Source organism: Nannospalax galili, unplaced genomic scaffold (assembly GCF_000622305.1).
Source record: "Nannospalax galili isolate Female #2095 unplaced genomic scaffold, S.galili_v1.0 scaffold1234, whole genome shotgun sequence".
NCBI lineage: Eukaryota > Metazoa > Chordata > Mammalia > Rodentia > Spalacidae > Nannospalax > Nannospalax galili.
Genome location: NW_008334665.1, coordinates 2,558,288 through 2,571,192, shown reverse-complemented (window position 1 = coordinate 2,571,192; position 12,905 = coordinate 2,558,288). Strand labels below are relative to the sequence as shown.

Below are 12,905 nucleotides of genomic sequence, written 5' to 3'. Positions count from 1 at the left end.
TCCTGCTGGTTCCCTTCTCTGCACTTCTCAGTGGTGTGAGGAGATCTGTGTTGTAAACACTGGGTTGCATGAAGATCAGGGACGATTACAAGGATAATAGCAAGTAAGCTTAGAACACAAGCATAAACGTGTCTCAGATTTGTAGATGTTTGGACAATTTTCCTGTCTTCTTACATTTCATCAATATTCACATTGTGCTTGATTGAATGCCCCTTCCTTATCACCACATCTAATTTTCAAGTTTAGTTCTACGTGCATTCAGCCAAGTTATCTGAGAAAGAACAAATCAAAACTGTTGATTTTTGCATGAATTTCCAATGATACAAAGACCATTTTCTTTCAATATTATTAAAAATAAAAATTAAAAGTCTGCAAAGGACTTGAGCAGTAATTCATCTTTCTTTCCTCTCTGCTGCATTTTTCTCTGGTCATATCCCCTCGTGTGTTGTCGTGTGAACCGAGCCCTTGCTTACCCTTGCCATGAGAGACTTCAATCGTCCACGTACAGTTCAGAGAGTTGGGGTAAAAGTCTGGGAACCCTGGAGAAAGGACAGTTCCACTCTTCCCATGGATGTAGCCTCCACACAGGGCTGAAAACAGCATAAAACATGAACATTCTACAATGATAACTGTATAAAATGCTTCTAAAATACATTAAATTTGCAAAGGAACCATACATGATAAATTCAAAGCCGAGACATTATTTTGTTGCCGTTATGCCGTGGTTCATGGATGTCCCTTCACCTCACACATCTATCACTTCACTGTTCTGAGAACATTCAAAATCCCTTCTGCTGACTGTTTTTAAACTGTCAACGAATTACTGACAGCCACAGTAACCCACTTCAGAGCCGAACATCGGCAGCTCTTCCTCCCACCTGGTGCCTCCTGGCAGCTCTGGTACCCACTGCTTCACTGGGTGCCCTTCTGCTGACTGTTTTTAAACTGTCAACGAATTACTGACAGCCACAGTATCCCACTTCAGAGCCGAACATCGGCAGCTCTTCCTCCCACCCGGTGCCTCCTGGCAGCTCTGGTACCCACTGCTTCACTGGGTACTTCTGTGAGAGCACCCATGTTGGTTTCCAAAGCTGGCAAAGATGAGGTGCCAGAAAGGACTCTAATATACTCTGCGCGATGGTCGGTTTTCATTGACAACTTGACACAAACTAGAATCACCTTGGAAGTGTCTCCATCAGGAACTGCCTAGATTAGCTTGGCCTGCGGGCAGGTCTGTGCAGGATTCTCTTAACTGGGTCAACTGAGGTGGGAAGACCCTGTGCTATGTGAGGAGAGGAGGTGAGCTGGACGGCAGGCACAGACATGTCTCCATTTCTCTCTGCTCCTGACAGTGTGAGTGACATCCCTGCTGTGATGGATTGAACTGTGAGCTGAAATAAACCCTTTTCTCCTGTAAGCTGCTATCTGTAAAGCATTTTATCATAGAAACAGAAATGAAACCAGGACACAGTGTTTGGGACTGTCAACTAGTTCAACTCACATGGAGAACACCATGAAGACACCACGGGAAAAGCCGCGGGATGCAGCCATCAGTGCTGGGTATGTGTCAGAGGAAAGGCAATCACTATACCAGACAGGAACACACAGTCCCACAGTTATGTTAGGAGTAGTCACAATTAGCCAAGATACAGAAACGACCAAAATATTTTTTGTCAGATGAGTTAATAAAAATTAAAAATAAAAACATAAAACATGGTGTCTTGACATACTAAAAGAACATTTGGCTATAAAAGGATGAAAGTCTGTTACTTGTCTTGGGGGCGGTGATGTAATAGCAAAAAAATCAGTCAGGCAGAAACAAATCTCATTACTTCTTACAGTATGAGAGTTCGGGGAGTTCTGCTCTGATGGTAGAAGGGGGAATTCAAAAGTTTCCCTTACTACCTGCGAGCTCAGTGACCTTCGTGAAACCACTGCCCTCGAACTTCAACATTGTTTTACGTTGAAACTGGGCCAAGTGATAAAGTTCATCTTAGACAGGTGCTCAAAATTACTAAACTGTAAATGGGATTTCTTGGTCTTCATGCCTCCATTAAACAAGTTCCATAATAAATTCCTACCTCTATGTACATGGGCATGTGTGTGCATGTGTGTGCATGTGTGTGCATGCTTCCACATGCTCTTATATTTAAATGGAAATAGTCCTCTGGACTTCCTGTGTGGGGGCACAAGGGTGACGCACATGTGAAGGTCATCACTGTTCTCACAAGCAGACATGGCTTACCAGCATGTTCTCCCAGAGATCTATGTGGTTTCTGGGGGAAGTTGAGTTCTGTGCATGTTTGCGTATAGACTTCTATCAAACTGTAGACTTCCTCTATCAAACTGTATGAAATTCACTATGATTCCAAGGTTCGTTTCTGGAATAAATTCTCACTGGTGTGAGTGTCATAAATTATGTTCATGACATCAATCAATGGTCCAACCCCAGTTTGTTGGCCTAATAACCACAATGATGGGCACAGGAATCTATATTGTGTCAGGAGTGGCACTTTTGTCTTGGGGGTAATCAGCAGCAACACAGTTGGATTTAAAGCCCACTCAAGTGTGGTACTGTAAGCCTACCCAAATACACATGGCTGGAAAGGTCACAGATCTTAGAGAAATCCCAAGGTTGTCACATCCCTAGATAAATTAATTTCTTACTATGTACTAAATACCATCATATTTGCAGACAAGTATGCCAGTCATTTCTCATCAAAGAAGCTTCTCTTGCAACAGATGGTGACTATTATAGAGTTCCACAACCGGTCACACACAGAATGTGTCTGAAATCCTCAATCCTAGGTGACACATCTATAATGGAACCTCTATATCTAAGACTCACGGAACATAGTAGGATGAGGGGTAGAGAGACTCCTAAGGATCGCTCATCAATGATGCTCCCTCACACAACAGAGGTTCATGAGCACAGAAAGACACAGATGGCCAAAGTCTAGAGAATACGAATCTGTGGGGTGTGAGTCTATTGTGGGGCAGAACTGTCAGAGCCGGGGAGGTGTTCTCCACCACGCAGTGACGCCTCCTCCTTCAGAAGGCAGAGTCTGCTAAGCATAGACGGCACTTCCTTTAGGTTTCCAAGGGAGGAAATGTGCAGGTTTATTGTGATGTTTACCAGGACCCCATGGCTACAGCTGTAGTGCCCTGACACTCCCATTATGAACATTCTGAATAAACTTTTCTCTGTGCACCAAGCCCATGTGTTTAAGGAAATGGAATTTGATATACAGAGAGGTGAACTGATATTCTCATCTAAACTTGAAGAGGGGAGAGGAAGGGACAGGAGGAAAACCTGACTTACAGGCCAGGGTCCATAGGAGCCTTGACTGTTCACAGTTGGCATGGGCTCAGCAGATCCACCAATTGAGCTGTATGGGATCTGAATTATGTGAACCTGTTTCCTCATGGTAGTTATAAAAGATCCAGTAAAACTTGACTTTTGTTTTCTTTAAGGCTGTAATTCGTGAGTTTGAGATTTCTATTCTGGTTACCATCCAGGACCCAAAGACGTTTTATCTAAGAGCTTTTGAGACAGAGGACTGAAATGTGCAGGAAGTAGGACAGGATAGGGAGGGACACAGGATAGGGAGGGACACAGGATAGGGAGGGACACAGGAGGAGAGCTTTCCTGCTGAGCTGAGGGTATGCTCCGCACCAGGACACAGCCCTCTACTCACCAGGTTTAGTTCAGATCTCAGCCTCCATTCCAAATTGCCCACTGAAGACATTGCCCCCTCCCCTGTGCCTCCTTAAGCTCTCGGGCACATACAACAAATACTTAGAGGTTCCCAAGATGGCATTCTAGTGGGAAAGCAAATAAGTTACTAAAAAATGCAGGTGACAAGCGAGAATTATTCTGCCAGTTAGAATGTCACGTTGCTTTCACCTCCCCAAGGGATCTAGGTGTTCAGCCTTGGAGGCCTCCTGAGAGGGCAGAGAAGGCACGTGATGTCTGTGCTTCGGAAGGTGGGTGGGTATGTGAGTGAGGACAGGGTGACAGGGTGCACAGTCAGGCCTGACACTCTCCACGGGGTGCCCTGCGGTATTCGGCCTGAAGCTGTTTCTTTGGCCTGTTCGGAGTGTCGCTGGGCTCCGCCTGCCTTCCCAGGAGCCCACAGACCTCCCTTGGGTGCTGCGGCTGCTCTTTCTACCACCTTCTACCTCCACCACTTTCCGGATCCCAACCAGAGTCATCCAGTACATCAACAGTTGTAGACTCAGTTACCACTGCCAGACCCAAGACACGGGATTTAGCAAGTTCACAGCTAAGTGTCTATCTTGATTGAGAAAGGTAAGCGTTGAGGATGGGGATGGTGTATGGGGACTCTATCTCATACCATGGCCATCTGCCATGAGAGAGAAGGTCTCTAGGAAGGGAGGAATAGGCAGCTAGATTTTGCTCTCTCCCTGGAAGATAGCACCCCACAGTGCCCACAGCAGTTGAAAATCCAAGACCATGAACTCCCCTTTCCAACAGCAACCGTTTTCTGGAACTTTTTCCCACTGCCTGCTCACTAAGCATGTCCTCGTGACTTAGTTCTGCTGTGTACTTCCATGTCATGTGACGCTTCCCCCTATTCCCCAGTTCAACTTTCCATTGTTCCTGGTGCTATGGAAGGGATCCAGGACCGCATGGCAGCTAGGTCAGTGCTCCTCCCCGAGCCTCGGCTCCCGGCCCTGCAGGCCTGCCCTCCTGCAGCCCAGTCCTTCTAATGTAGTTGGTCTCTAGGTCCTCTAGTCCTTTCTTCTCTGAACCAGTTCCATGTGAAAATGCACGGTCTTGTGTCAGATTTCTCTCTTTCCTCCCATTAATTCTCTCCCATTTTGGGTCCTCACATTATAGGCGGAGCTCCAATAGGGGGAGTTGTGTTTCAGTTCCTCTCCTTACAGTGTGGCTGGCAGAAGCTGCTGACTGAATTCTTTACTTAATTATACAGGAGTCCTGTTCTCCAAAGAAATACTGGAAAGACATGCTGTGGTTAAGGGCTACCCAGATGTGGCATTTGGGGACTTAGCCCCGCCCACCTTTGGTCCCATTCTCAAAGGTCAAGTATACTGGCTCTGGGCCCTTGAGTTTTGTGCTCTGAATGTCTGATCAGGCCCCAAGACTGGCATCAAATACTCTGAATTTTCTTTCTCATCTCTGCCCTCAACGATGAGTTTTCACCGGGCAAATCCTCCTGATCTCTCCTTGCCTTGAGTCAAATGATTTCTCCTGAGTCAGCTGTCTTGTGGAAGACGGACCTTGAAGACGTCCCAGCCCTCTCAGGAATGCAAGTAGTCAGTTCTATTTATTGTTTTTTCGTTTCCTTATCCCCAGCCACTTTTTCTTTGTTTGCTTATCTCATTATGTGATTTCAAACTTTATCTTTCTTCTCCTTAGGCTGTTGGATTATAACCTTTTAAATGCATCGCTACAAACACAATGGTTTCACAATGGATACTTCTGGAAAGAACAGATAGTTCTCAAACACACTTAACAACAGTATTTCCAAAGTGGTTCTCGCACCTTCCTTTTACCAAATAAAAGAAAGACAATTTATTTCATTGCTCAATTTATTTCTTCAAAACCAGAGTGTGCTAAGGTTCAGGATTTTAAAACAAACCAAAGCTGCACTTAGAGATGTGAGAGATACTGACATGGTTCATATTTTTCAGGATGATATAAAATATTATAATTAATTCTAATTTATGTTTCCTTGCTGAGAACTATGAATTTTTAAAGGTTCACCTTTCCTATGGATCTGTGGTTTACTGCAATAAACACCTGTGAGATTTAAGAGATTGTGTGAGATTAGAAAGGGCAAAGGCATTCTTAGAGCTCAGTGCAGTGAAGCATGGCTAAATGAAACTCTGCCAAACTCTTGAACTCCCCTGAAATTTCAAGATTTATTAATAGGCTTTTACCATAAACTCTTTATTCTTTGAAAGACATTCCAGTGCAGAATAGCAATAGCTTCAGAATTCCCTTAGATGGATCTGATTTCAAATTTACATAAATGTGAATTTTAAGACAAAAGTCGAAATGTCCAAGTTTAACAAGTGTTTTAATTTCTCTAGAACATGCCAAGCCCAAGTGGTCTCTCTGTAGCATCTTGGCCACTTGCAAAGCATGCAGCCACTCTGCAGGACTCTAGTTCTGCTTCCTCTCTCTAAGTCACTTCCTGTCCACCCATTGGCCTGGGGCATCAACTCCTGTTATCAGTTATCCCTGATGCCTACGACGCCCCCTTGCATGCTGCGTACTCTGGAAAGCCCCACTCCTCACTGCGTCTCAACTCTACTGTTGTTTTTCCTTTGAGTTTGTTTTTCCTTGACCCATCCTCACTATAAACCTAACATCAAAATTCAAAATGCATGTCCTATATGTATAACATATCTATATGTATATATCTATATATAATATGAAAACTACATGTGTTTTAAATATATATACTTTTATATAAGACCCCAATTATCTATCTATCATCTATCTATCATCTATCTATCTACCTATCTATCTAAAGACTGGGTGATAAATTTTAAAGTTAAATTCTATAGGGCTGCATGTTGGATGAAAGGGCAGTGATTTTGGTCACCTGGAGCCATGGCAGAATCCTGGGAAAGGATCACAGTTCACAGAGGGTGGAGGATGGCTGTGATCCAGGTACACGATATGACCATGCACAGAAGGAAATGGATGCTGTATGTGTTTGGCCTGTTTCGTTTGCTTACTTATACTGCAGTCCTGTTCTCCAAAGAAATACTGTAAAGATGTGCTGTGGTTAAGGCTACCCAGATGAAGCATTTGGGGACTCCTTAGCCCTGCCCACCTATCTCACGTGGGGTAAGAAGAGGCCAGAACATGAATGGATAATTCTATTTTCTAGATTACCTGTTGGGCAGAAATGGGAACTCATCCTCCTGAGATAGTAAAAAGACAGGAGCATCAGGTTACCAGTGTTGACTGGTGGATTCTTGGAAACATAATGCATAGGAACACACAGTGTTGCTGTTTGCTAAGAAGACTTCACCTCGGTATCAAAACTGAACTCAAAAGGGTCACAGTGAGGCAATGCAAGCATCATTCTACCACCGAGTCAAGGGCCTAGACCAGGGGTGACTGCTCGGTGGTGAGCAACGCAGCCAGAGACGCCACATGGTCACAGGCCTCAGCGTTTCAAGGCTCATGGAGGCAATGGAGAGTCTGCAACTAAACAACTGGGCCCAGTTCTGGGAGGCTGAGGCAGGAGGATCACAGAATTAGGGCTAGCCAAGGCTACGTGGTGAGATCTTGTCTCAAAACAAAACAAGCTGAAATGAATGACATGCGTCACGGCCCACAGAGGCCGTATGGGTGTAACCCCTTCCTCAGTTACAGGGCCCCTCTTCTCCGAGTCTTTACTGGCACTCATCTCTTGGCTTTTGAAAGCAGTCATTCCAAGAGGTATGAACTGAGAACTCATGGTTTAGATTGCTGATTTGATCACCACATTTGATGTACTGTCCAACTTGTGGGCCACGTGCACCCAAAGATGACACTGAACCCACTCTAATGCAGAACTACAAATTCACTTAAAACACGGCAAGAAGTTGTTTTCATACTTGGCCGTGTGGTTCTTGAGGGTGACCTCTGTCAATGGCCATCTCCTGTTGCAATGTCAGAGGGGTTGAACGGCCCAAAGCACATGACTTAGGGTGCATTTCATGTCAAATGGACTGATATTTGGAGATGACACTGGAATCACCATGTGCAGCAATGGATCGTGTCTCAGCCTTCTGCCAGGGCCCAGGCTAGTGCGGTCTTTATGGAGGGGACTGAAGGAAGCGGGAGCCCCATGTGCTTCCCGGCCGTGCAGCCCATTCACGTCACTTGTCCTCTGTGCCTTCCGACCAGGTGGCCCCCCAGGAGCAGAACTGGCCTCCCCTGTTTCTGCCCAGAGCCCAGAATTCCCTTTCCGATTCCATGTACTTGCCTAGGCTAGCCTTCATCTTCCGTGAGCTGTCTACCTAAGTGCAAGTACCCAGCACTGCCTGTGCGAGTGCTCTGCTGACAAGGTCAGAGACTCTCCATGTCTGCAGTACTGCAAACATACTGTTCCATGAAACCTGTTATCTGCAGCATTATTTTGAGGAAATCAAGGTGTTTATTATACATATAACATTTTAGAAGAAATGCCTAGTGTTTAAATGGATAATATATGCATATATAACTCATTTGCACATCCAATTTCCATACCTCTACATGCATCTAAAGAAACAACTGTACAGCACAGCCATATTCATAGTTAAAGCCTAAAAGCCAAAAGTGTTTACCAAATTATCACAAGTAACGTGTTTGCCCAGCTTTCAGAACGCAGCTGAACAACCATGTGGTGATACAAGGGACCCAGAGGACTACCAGGTTCTGTATTTCCACGAGCAGTTCTGTGTCGGGGGATGTGGATGACAGGGCAGGGACCCGCTGCTTACTTCCTACAGGCCCAGCAAGAATGTTCCAGAAGCATTTCCAGGGCCAGAAGGATGGGAACAAGTTTTGTGAGTTTGAGGAAGCTTCATGCTTGGACCCGGGTTACCTGGGTCGGGTGAGATTTAGAGCTGGCCATCTGAGACATGGAAAGAGACCACACTGTCCCTCTGACCTTTGGCCATGAAAGCTGTCTAAAGGAATATACACAGTGTGGGAGCAATGCTAAAAGGCAGGCCACAGTTTTCCATATTTCTAAACAGTCATTCCAGTTAGTAGAGAGCCTTTGGTGAGCGAGTTTTGGGTGTGCTATATTTAAGGAATACACTTCTCAAAGGTCAGTCACACTGGTCACCTTGTATCAGGCCAAACTTCAAGCACCACAGCCCATGTCTGTGCATGTGCTCCCCATCCCAGCTGTGCCTGTCTGCAGCCCACCTACCGTCACAGCTGGGCAGGGCGTGGTTCCACTGGTGACTCCTCTCACAGATCAGGGGCTCATCATCACTTAGCGTGTACCCAGGGTCACAGCTGAAGGTCACTGTGGACCTGACACCAAAGTTACTACCGTGCCGATGACCATTCACAGGGATGCCTGGGTCCAGGCAAGAGTCGGATTCGAGAGTCACACCTGTGTGTGCAGAGGAAACGCATGACTGGAGGGCCTTTGTGGCTAATTGAAAAAAATGCTGTATTATAAAACTATAAACTATCCCCTGATATGATCAGACCTGGGAAATTATCCAAGTGAACACTCCATTATTGAATATCATGTTGAATATCCAACAGTCCATTAATGTGAAAAGCACTATGTCTCCAAATATTTGACCCTGTTTTTCAAATTAAAGACATTTTCATACGCTCTTCTGCAGGTGGTGTTTGAATAGTAAAACCTTGAATAATTCATTGGCCTCCTGGAGTTTTACTTTTGCTCCCTAGAAAATCAATGAACTGTTACAGGAGCATTCTGTTTTCGCTCATTCTGAGTCACTAACCCTTCTCCTCTCTTTCCATATTTTATGTTCCAGTTAGGGCTTGGCCATCACGTCGTAACATTCATACACCTGCACACATACACCCAGACACACACACGTAGAATGCAGTTTAAACCAAGCAAGAGTTGATCTTCAAAAACTGCATTGCATAAATCTACACAGTTTATCTGCAGCCAGAGCTGAGCGATGAGGGAAATAAAGTACTGTATAGCGGGAATTAGGTCCCTCCTCGAGAAGCTCTCATTCCTGATTTCTACTTCTTTATAGAATAGCTGAATGAGAGACTGACAGAAGCAAATGTCCTTATAACGTTTACCTGCTCAGAGGTTTGAAGACTCTCTGATTCCTCCCCCAGTAACCTCAGGCCTTGAGCTGTGATCTGAGCTATCACTCAAAGTCCTAAAATATTTCCAACATTCTGACAGTCATGTCCCCAACAATGATCTCCTGGGTGACAATTCTGATCACCATTTAGGTTTTTCTGGAATTTGAGTGAGGAGACTTGAAGATAGGTTTGCCCACCTGAAGTCAAACACGTGCCTCATAAAATGCAGGGTGACCTTTAAGTAATTCTTGATGTCTTGATGGACGTTTCTGAGCATCAGGACCATCCTGGTTGTCCACGCGGGTTTCTGGGGATGGATCAACTTAGTGAAACCCACAAATGTGCATCTGGAGGTGCAGTTCAGGTGCGCAGGTGGCTGTTCCACCAATCACGCCCTTGTAGACACTACCACCAGGAGAAACTCTGAGGCTGGGCGTGTGCTCTGCTGAAGCATGCCCAGCTCTGACTTTGAACATATGCCAGGTCCACCCTGTGTCTTTTCCCAGCCATTGGTATGAACGGGGCACCCTCACGCTTGGAGAATAATGGACTTAATAAATGAACACATTAACAAGCCTGGGCAGACTGAGAACCCTGAACTTGCAGAGGTTTCAGAACTGACAGAGGTGGAGAATCTGCATTTCATAGGGCTGTGCGCTGAGCATCATGAGCATGGGGTAAATCTCATTCTGAGCTGTCAGTCCCTTTTCAGAGGCTAATCAATAAGAGGGAGAAAGAAAATCGACAAAAAGTAGATTGATTTTCCTCCAACAGTTTTCAAAATATTTCTATTGAGCTTTTGTACATTGCTTCCAAGAGTTCTTCATCAGATTCCCGAGCCCAACTGTTGTCCAAGGCGGTGCTGTGGGAACGGCATGGTTTAGTTTGCACAAACCACTTGAAGGCATGGAATTGACTTGGGTTTGGTTTTCTCAGGAACCTGGAGGCTGAGGAACTTTTCACCAGCATGTCTTTGACATTGAAGACAGAGCATCTGCACTGTGTGCTCACTGTGTGTTCAGGGTGTGTGGCTAGGTTAACATGCGTCATGAATATGAATGTGAGAAAAAAGAGAGAGCAGTGGAAGGGAAGGAAGGAGGGAGGGAGGGTGAGGGGCAGGGGGAGAGGGAAGGGAGGCGAGGGGAGAGGAGGGCCGACTCGGGTCAGTTAGTAGCTGCAGGCCAGTGTCCTTACGGGCTCCGTCTGTCCCTTGTCCAGAACTGGGCTGAGGGACGCAAGGCATGCTGGGGCGTAGCTGGGTTATAGTTGTGGTGGAGACAAACTGCTGCTTCAGCTGCCTACAGGTCAGGATGGTCCAGGGAAAGAGCCTAGGGTTACTGAGAGCACTTGAGTCTCTGCCTCCCCCACAGCAGCTGGAGCATCTGAGCTTGCTCCAGAGCATCTGCTTGTCTGAACGCCCTGCAGGTGACCAACCTTCAGGCCCCACACAGCCTGGTTGTCCCACTGTAAAAGCCCTAGACTGGCCCTTGTTTCTTTTCTTATGAAAACGCTGCACCCTGTCTCTCTGGCTCCTGTGCTTTGCCTCCATTCTCCTCACACAGATAATGGTGATAAATGACCAGAGATGAACACCCTAGGTGGAGTGTGGCATTGTATCCGAGAACATGGTTTCCAGCACAGCTTCAACCTAGAGAAACACAGAAGCCATGCCTGGTGCCTTCCAGAAGGATCCCTACAGTGCACAGTATGAACACCTGGCTGTTTACCATGTAAACAGATCACTGGGACTTGGGCTGCAGCAGGGCATTTCTGCTCTTCTGTGGCACTTTCTGCTCTTCTGTGGCATAGAGCCACCTCCAGTGTACACTGAAACAGGAGGCCAGGCTCTAGGTGACCCAGCATCAGAACTTCAGGCATCATACACGAATCCCTGCTACAGATGTGCCATTTGGTGACAATTTCCTTCCTCTACCCTTACGTAAGTTAAGCCTTGCTGACCTCATGAGTAAATGAGAACTCTGTGCTGGTGATACCTCCACACCGCCGTAGAGAAGGCTCTAAGGAAGGGTCACCTGCTCACTGACACTGATGCTGTGCCTGGAGTTCAGTGAGGGTGAGAAGTGATCTAGAAACTCCTGAGCACACTTTTCTGTCACTGTTTTGATTTTCTGTCAAGAATAAGAACAGTCTCTTGAGTTTCAGTTAGATGACCAGAAGAAATCCATTTCTAATACTGCTTTAAGAAAATATGTTCCAGGGGCTGGAGAAAGGACTCAGTGGTAAGAGCACTGGCTGCTCTTTCAGAGGACCTGGGTTTGATTCCCAGCACCCACACGGTGGCTAACAACTGTCCATAACTCCAGTTCCAGGAGATCCAATGCCCTCTTCTGGCCTTTGCAAGCATTGCATGACACAGGTACACTTACACACATGCAGGTAAAACACTCATACACATACAATAAAAGTAAATAAAAATAAGTTTTAAAAAGGTAACAATGTTCCAAATGCAGCCTTTGGAACACCAAGGGGCAGAGGAAAGGAGCACTTGGGTTAGTGCTTGTGAGTGTCTGAAAAAGTTTCTTCCACTGTTTTACATCCTATGTATCTACAGGCCAAATGGTTCTGCAAGAAGGAGGTGGCATGGGGGAAGGGACAGCAGCACTTGTGAACTTCCCAGGTTTGAATAATTGCACATATATAATTCTTCAAAGAATAAAGATCAGAGAGCATGAGACGGGGGTGGAGTATGACATTTCCCAACTCTCAAATCTTATTATATTTTAAGTTTTATTTTTATTTTATTCATGTGTACACATGTTACCCCCCCCGGGTGTATGTGTGTGTGTGTGCGTGTGTGTGTGTGTGTGTGTGTGTGTGTGTGTATGTGTGTGTATTTGTCATTGCTGTTTGGTATTTTTACAACCCAGACTGCCTTGAACTTACTGTGTAGCTCAGGATGGCCTTGAATGTCTGATCCTCTTGCCTCTCTTTCCCAAATGCTGGGATCACAGCCTATACTACCAGTCCAGTGAGATTGTTTTGGACAATGATAATATGACGTTTAAAGTTTGTTTTTAGTGTTACTTTACTTTGAAGCCTGTTCACCATGCACTGTAATTTACTGAATGGCAGGTCAGCAATAGAACCAATCTCCACA

The 12,905-nt window shown here is 45.6% G+C and overlaps 1 protein-coding gene across 1 annotated transcript in view; it reads right to left on the bottom strand.

Annotated features, from left to right (window-relative positions):
* Nucleotides 1-12,905, bottom strand: part of LOC103731132 (CUB and sushi domain-containing protein 1-like) — a gene marked incomplete at its 3' end in the record, with an annotated part of 1,440,296 nt that overhangs the window by 24,866 nt on the left and 1,402,525 nt on the right. Inside the window, exons 18-19 of the mRNA XM_017797230.1 lie at nucleotides 8,910-9,098; nucleotides 474-590 (exon numbers count right to left, since the gene is read on the bottom strand). Coding sequence (XP_017652719.1) covers nucleotides 474-590; nucleotides 8,910-9,098 — 306 coding nt within the window. The remainder of the gene's footprint in view (nucleotides 1-473; nucleotides 591-8,909; nucleotides 9,099-12,905) is intronic.